Source organism: Lolium rigidum, chromosome 2, assembly GCF_022539505.1.
Source record: "Lolium rigidum isolate FL_2022 chromosome 2, APGP_CSIRO_Lrig_0.1, whole genome shotgun sequence".
Classification (NCBI taxonomy): domain Eukaryota; kingdom Viridiplantae; phylum Streptophyta; class Magnoliopsida; order Poales; family Poaceae; genus Lolium; species Lolium rigidum.
Genome location: NC_061509.1, coordinates 238,106,469 through 238,113,600, shown reverse-complemented (window position 1 = coordinate 238,113,600; position 7,132 = coordinate 238,106,469). Strand labels below are relative to the sequence as shown.

The following is a 7,132-nucleotide window of genomic DNA, read 5'->3' as shown; positions in this document are numbered from 1 at the left end:
TTTGCATCTACATAAAAATATTGAGAATTCATATTACCGTGTAGATTGCAGCCTCTTGATGACACTCTACGTAGCAAGAACGGGCTGAAGACCGCTCGATGCTTCGTCCCCAGCGGAGTCGCCAATCGTGTTGGCATGCAAAACTGCCGCGCAACACTAGAATAACCGTCGTACTTTCGTGACGACGAACGATTGCTTTTCCGGCAAAGCAACAAAGGATCCTCGATTTCGGAGAGGAGATACGGCCGCTTTTCAGCGCAAAACGGCAAAGATGAACCAAACCCTAGGGCTGCTAGGGCATGGCGGAGAAAACGATATAGAAAAACAGTACGTAAAAAGAAAAGGTAAATTGTATTTATAGATCGATTGACTGGGGTCTCTTTTTCCAATCGGCCGTGGCCTTATATCGAAGGCACGCAGGACTTAGCGTGTACGACCGAAACACCAAAGGTTAAACCGACCAGACGTGGGTTTTCCTTGATTCGGTTGCGATTACAAAGCTATATATACCTACCAAATCAGCTAACAATTTGTACCGTCGTGTACGTAGCAGTTCCGAGTGCAAGCAATTCACGTACAGATACGCCCTGGTCCACAAGAAAATAATAAATATCCGGCAACGTTGCTAATCATACCAAGTAATGAAGATCTCTTGATTCTCTTTGCTGCACTTTCCCTTGCGTGAAGCTTGGCCTTTATATCTTGGTACGATTTGACCTGGGCAGCATCCATGTAGCTCAAAACTTTCCCGAGTCAAGCCAGGACTTGTCCTAGATCTTAGCAAAATAAACCTGTTGCAGTTCTTCAATAATTTATCAATTAATTAGCTTGATCAACAGTTAAAATAATTTGGCTGATCATACAAACTAAGTAGCCAAATTACGCTATGAACACCGGCTTCACATAGACGGTGTGCTCCCGGTTTGCGCGGCCACTTTCGGGCCTAGGGTGGCTATAGGAGTTGAGGTTGGAGCAGGGGGACACTGATGGTTTTCAATAGTTGGGTGATGTCCTGATGACAGTTTCAAAGACAGAGGCTTTCCGTGGGGTGGGTGTTGAAGTCCATGCGAAAGCATTGCACGGCTCCTCTGTGCCGACAACGACGACGCTTGTGAGTGCCGTGTCCCTTCCTGGAGGCGATGTCGTGAAGGTTTCCCCCTTTGAACTCTGGAGTCTCACCTGCTCTCTTGCGCAGTTAGCTAGCTCCCTTGGCGTCAGTGGTCTTCTGCTAGGCGGCCCAGTGTACTTCTTCAGTTTGGGGCAGTTCCTCGGAGCGGCGGCTCGGTGTGTGAAGTTTCCAGCCGAGCTGCCGGTGTTTAGCTGAGGCCTTGGGCTCATTTGTTTTATCTTTGTTTAGGTTTTAGCTTAGCACTTGTGCTTGTACCGCTAGCTGGCAACCCCAGTTTTCGCTTTATTTTCATGTTGTGATTGTTCTTGTTGTACTCCTGACCGTGATGGCTTTGTTAATTCAAAGTCGGGCTCGAGCCTTCAGTTTAAAACATAGAGTAGTAACATGCATGCACCATTACTACTCTATGTTACTCCCACTATGACTAGTCTAATATGTGCTTGTGTGTTTGCCTTAATTATTCCACTCCAGTATTCTTACCAATTGACTAAAAAAATGTGGCTCTCGATTTTATGTATTATAGTAACATTAGATCGATGAAGAGAGTTTATCCCTTAATCTCAAGACGGTACCAATCGTTGAATATCCAAACTGAAGAATTTCTCAAACAGAAAAACTGCCCAAACTCTATGTAGTTTGCTGGATCGTTTCAAGTTACAAGTTTAACACTTCAGTCGTACAAAAAAAAAAAAATCTTTACATGAGTAAATTGGAGTATTTTATTTTGGCCTGGGGCTTGCTCCAATCCTAGCTCCACCACTATATGAGATAGTAGGTTATACGGAGTAAGTAAGATTTTTCATTTGTTCAGTTAAAGAGTGGATTGCAAGTGAGATTTTTCTCATTTCCCAATGGATTACACCGTAGCGCAAAACCGGGAGATAACTTAACTTCCGTCGACTGAAAGCCTAGTTGTGTGAACACACAAGCATGTACGTAACTCACGGCATGAAGCTCATCTCGAACTCGTCCTCGCCGACCCCGACGAAGTGCGATCCCTGGTCGATCACCTTCCTGCCGTCTTCCGCCGCCCGGCTGAAGTGCTTGCATGGGCTCACCTCGAACTCCACGTGCGCCGTCTGCGCCGCCCTTAGGTGCACGCTCTGGAACCCGATCAGCTGGCTCGTCGGCCGCCCGTCCGTCGCGTTCGGCCACCGCAGGAAGAGCAGCACCGGGTGCCTGCCGTCCATGGTCCCCTGGTTCTGCACCCTCACCAGAGCAGGGAACTTGAGCTTGTCACATGCCTCCGCGCCGATCTCCTCTACGTCGTAGCTCACGGTGCCTGCCGCTGACTCAATCGCCTTTAGGCCGTCGATGCCGGTCATGGATGGTGGCTTTGTGCCCTTGGACACGAAGCTGTGGGAGTACTTTGAGTAGCTGAGACCGTAGCCGAAGCTGTACACGGTCTTGCCTTTGTAGAACCTGTAGGTGCGCCCAGGGTAGCCCGTTGCCGGGTCGGCGCGCATCCGCATGTCCGTCATCGGCACCGCCGTGAACTCCTTCGGGTACCATGTCACAGGCAGCCTCCCACCTGATGATCCAGCAAATTAGTACAGCTTAATTGTACCTGATGAGGTTCAGGCTTCAGAGTAATTAAGTGCAACTGTGAAAGAAATCTCACCGGGGTTGTGCTCGCCGAAGAGGACCTGGGCAATGGCGATGCCCCCAGCCTGGCCGGGGTACCCAGCCCAGACGATGGCGCCAATCTTGGGATTGTTCTTGGCGAAGGTCACATCCACGGGGCCACCGCAAAGCAGCACCAAGATCACCGGCTTCTTCGCTGCGTCGGCGACGCTGTTGATGAGCTTCTCCTGCATCCCCGGGAGCCCCAGCTCCAGCCGATCGACCTCCTCCCTCTCCTGATCCTGATCCAGCCCCATGAACAAGACCACGTAGTCTGCCGAGCTCGCCACATGCACCGCCTCGCCGATGTTGGACACGTTGCAGACGGCGGCGTTGCACCCGGCGACGAACCTGGCGTCTTTGACGTACCCCTGGATCGCCTGGAGCGGCGTGACGGAGATGCACGGAGGGCCAAAGTAGTTTCCGAGCAGCAACGTCGCGTTGTTTCCGTTGTGTCCGATGACGGCGATGGACGAGACCTTGGTCTTGGACAGGGGCAGGGCGCCGCCGTCGTTCTTGAGCAGGACGATGCCGTCTTGCGCTGCCTGAAGAGCCAGGTTCTGGTGCTCCTGCTTGCACACCTGGTCGGCGCCGATGTTGCCGTACCGGTTGTATTTGGGGTCGCCGTTGAAGAGGCCCAACCTCATCCTGATGGTGAAGAGGTTGTGTAGGGCTCTGTCGATGTCCTTCTCTGTGATCTTACCTTGCTGGATCGCAGAGAGGCCGTGCGTCTGCACGTAGCCGCCGCAGTTCACGTCCATTCCTGAAAGGGTTTCAGGTTACAGAATACAGATGGTAAGAATTTCTTTACTGAAGTTTCTTAGCATGGTTCATGCTGTTTTACTAGTAAATTAAGTAAGTCCTTGATTTACTTATGTATTGCTGCAGCTGTGTGGGTTGTCGCATTATTGGTTTGGTCGATTTAGACTGTCACTGTTGACTTGTGCCCTTGTGCCATCTAACGCCAGCACAATTGTATTAAGCACATCTACATTTGCATGCTGAGGTTGTCTTCCTTTTATAAGGGACCAGCTCACAACTGTATGATATCATGATGTTCAGTGGCATGCCATGAATTATTTCTTATGGGTCAAGTGCTCAAATCAGTAAAATCAGAGAGTTGTAGAAGTGCACTGAAAAACAAAATTCAGTCAGAACCCACTAAATCAACTTTTGCTTGCGGTTTCAGTGACCTAGTGTAATACTTAAACCTTCTTAAGTAATAAAGCGCTCTTTATCGAAAAAAAAAACATAACCTCTGCGCAACTAATATGGAGTTTCTGTTTTAGATTGTCAGTCAAAATGTGCAAATAAGCCTATCCCGAAACTTGCGGGTGTCGACCACATAATACCTTCCCATGTTCGAGGAGGCTTCAACGGTTCGATCCTGCCCATATTCCCCAGTTAATTTTTGATAACTTACAATCTTATTACATAATTATGATATATCATCATGTTTGATTTAAATATTAGGAATGAAGTCAAGTTTGTTGGTTTGTTTCAGTTTTTGTGCATGATCCAAGGGGTTTCTTGGTTCCCACAAAGTCCGCTTCCTGCTGCGTTCTTGTATTGAACTTATTTCCAGGTCTTCCCGTATGTCCAACATGCCAAGGTGGTCTTATCTTTGTAAGGGACAGCTCGCAGTTGGATGATATCATGGTCATAGGCGGACCCAACCGCCCCTAAGCCCGGGCACGCGCCCAGGCTTCTGGCCTGCGGCACAACCTATTTTGATAAAAAAAATTGATGAATATTTTGAAAATTTGGATGGACTTATAGTGCGCCCAGACTTGATGGAAATCTTGGGTCCGCCACTGATCATGGTGTTCAGTGGCATGCCATATTGCCATGCATTATTTCTGTTGGATTCAACTGCCCAAATCAGCAAAAAAAAAAGAGTGGAGCAGTGGAGCAGTGCATTGAATAATAAAATTCTTTTAAAACCCACTAAATCAACTTTTGGTTGCAGCTAAGTGACCTAACCTAGCATCCATACATTTGCCATATTATCTTGTCCAAGAATCATGCTTTTTAGTTCTCAGTTATTATGATGTCCTAACTGCCCAGTGTGTTCCAATCTTGATACGTCACAGCAACGGGCATGATATGCACTATGCAGTGCAATAGCTCATCTTTCAGAAACTGTAGTGGGTCATATGACATGCATCGTTGACAACTAGCTAGAGTCATGAAAAAGCTCATACCGGCCTTGAGCACATCTGCAACTGCATCCTCCGGCTCTTTGGCATATCCCTGGACGTCATGGATGATGGCCACGGCGTCACAGTCCGAAGTGATGTATCTGGTCAACAGATGAAACTTGCAAGTGTCAGTAACTGCTCACTACGCAAGCTAGTCTATCTCTCCTGAATAATTTGGCTAGTCTTTTCTGAATAATTCAAGGATGCAGTCCTTTCTGAATAATTCAAGGATACAGTCTTATCTGAATAATTAGGCCAAGTCTTTTCTGAAGCAACAGGTGCTAGTACTTGCACTTGTTTACTGAGCCTTCTTACCCGTTAAACTCCCAGTCCCCTCTCGCCGTTTTGGTCAGTAGGTTCTGATCGGCGCAGGTGGGAACGCCGTTGACGCGGTTGTAGGAGCACATGATGCCACTGGCGCCACCGTCCTCGACGCAGCTCTTGAAGGGTGGGTTGTAGGTATCGGCCAGATCCTGCGCTGTCACCTGAACAAATTTTCGCGTAAGTTTAGACGTCCAAGAAAGAACCTGACGACGGACGAGCGTACGTAGGAAGCTGGCTGCCATCAATGGCGTCCGGACAGCGGTTGTAGTACCTTTGCGTCGAAAGCAAAGCGGGTGACACCCTTCCAGTTCTCGAGGTCGTAGGCGGTGAAGTGCTTGCAGCAGGCGGATGCCTCGAGGTCGGAGGAGTTGATGGCGCCGGAGATGCCGTAGCCCTGGACGCCGCGGACGAATACGGCGGCGTATTTGCCGGTCATCGTCGGGTCCTCGCCGGGGGTCTCCTGGCCCCTGCCCCATCTCGGGTCACGGAACACGTTGATGTTGGGAGCCCAGAAGGTGAGCCCTTCCGCCTGCCCGTTGTTGTAGACGCCCCGCGCCTCCGTCCCAATGACCTGAGGTCAGGGAACATCATGAAGTTCAGAAGATTCTCCTCTGGTTGCTCTGTTTTTTAATGATTTCCTACTCATTTTCCGTTTCTATGATGTATGGTATTTCTGGTTCTAGAAGGTCACTGGAATGGATACCACTATAGAATTTGCACACTTTCGAGTTTTGACAAACTCAAAAGCTGCATGCACCTACCGCGTTCGTACCGGTAGTTAGGTGTTCTAAAATCGAAAGTGCACACCCGGTTGGTGATGGTTTACCAGCTTTCGGGCTACCGAGTGCCCCATTACACTAACGGACTCGATACTTAATTCCCCTGTCTCCTGAAGTGAAATTAGGCCACTTTTTTTCACATCACTTTCAGAAACCCAGCTTCTTTGTCTCTGATCATCATCGTCGCCATTATCATCATATCGTTCTCAAATATACAACCTTTGGTCAGGAATGTAAAACGTTCTGGCATATTAGTGAACTGAGGTATAGTAGCAATTACGAAAGAATGACCCCTCGAATGAAAAACTCTAGAGACTCTTAACACATCTCAGAGGCAGAATGGTGATGAAACGGTCGCTAGCTAGGAAGAGTACTGTGTTCGTGTACGTACCTGGCCGATGCGGTACCAGAGATGCGGGTTGAAGGACGCAGCGGTGAGGATGACCTGCGGGAAGCTGGTGGCAGCGCGGAGCGGGCCGTCGAGGTGGATGCCGCGGCCGGCGTTGGCAACGCCGTGCAGCGCCTCGGACCACCACTTGTACGCCGGCACGCCCAGCCGGGCCACGGCGGGCGACTCGTCGCCGAGCTGCGAGATCTTCTCCTCCAGCGTCAGCTTCGACACTAGGTCCCCGGCGCGCTGATCGATCGGCAGCTTCCGGTCGCAGAACGGCGCGGTGGACGGCCCGCCGCAGGAGAAGGGCGGGTCGGTGGCAACGGCGAAGGATGACCACGACGCGAGCAGCTGGACGAAGACGAGCAGCAGCGCTGCCGCCGGGGCAGCTTGGACGACGTGCGTACGGCGTCCCATGGCTGCCTATGCGAGTCACACTGTAGCAGCGCGGGTGAGGGCGGGCTGGCTGGCTTGGCTACCGCGAGGCGCGAGAGGTGTGTATATAAGGGCGCGCACGACACATGGGAGTATGGGCCCATCCAATTGTCTTGCTCGATCCTATCCGCACATCTATACGTTTGGAACTATTTTGAGAAAGATGTTCCAATTTATGCGAAAAGTGTATTTGACACATGAGCACTAGTGCTCCTGATTTTTAAAAATCATATTTTATGGATTTCAAAAA

The 7,132-nt window shown here is 49.9% G+C and overlaps 1 protein-coding gene across 1 annotated transcript; it reads right to left on the bottom strand.

Annotated features, from left to right (window-relative positions):
* Positions 1–1,766: 1,766 nt before the first annotated feature.
* On the bottom strand, positions 1,767–6,889 carry LOC124688375 (probable beta-D-xylosidase 7). The gene is made up of 6 exons (XM_047222062.1): positions 6,448–6,889; positions 5,549–5,848; positions 5,269–5,438; positions 4,957–5,054; positions 2,751–3,515; positions 1,767–2,660 (listed from the first exon to the last, which is right to left on the bottom strand). Exons 1-6 carry the CDS (start codon positions 6,862–6,864, stop codon positions 2,071–2,073), a joined length of 2,340 nt encoding a protein of 779 aa, XP_047078018.1. The 5' UTR covers positions 6,865–6,889; the 3' UTR covers positions 1,767–2,070.
* Positions 6,890–7,132: the final 243 nt, after the last annotated feature.

Excerpts from the sequence above, each read along its gene's own strand:
- LOC124688375 (XM_047222062.1), bottom strand. The coding sequence starts at position 6,864 with ATGGGACGCCGTACGCACGTCGTCCAAGCTGCCCCGGCGGCAGCGCTG. Across the intron at positions 5,849-6,447 it reads TCTGGTACCGCATCGGCCAG|GTCATTGGGACGGAGGCGCG; the intron begins GTACGTACACGA and ends CCCTGACCTCAG. Across the intron at positions 3,516-4,956 it reads TGCAGATGTGCTCAAGGCCG|GAATGGACGTGAACTGCGGC; the intron begins GTATGAGCTTTT and ends AAACCCTTTCAG.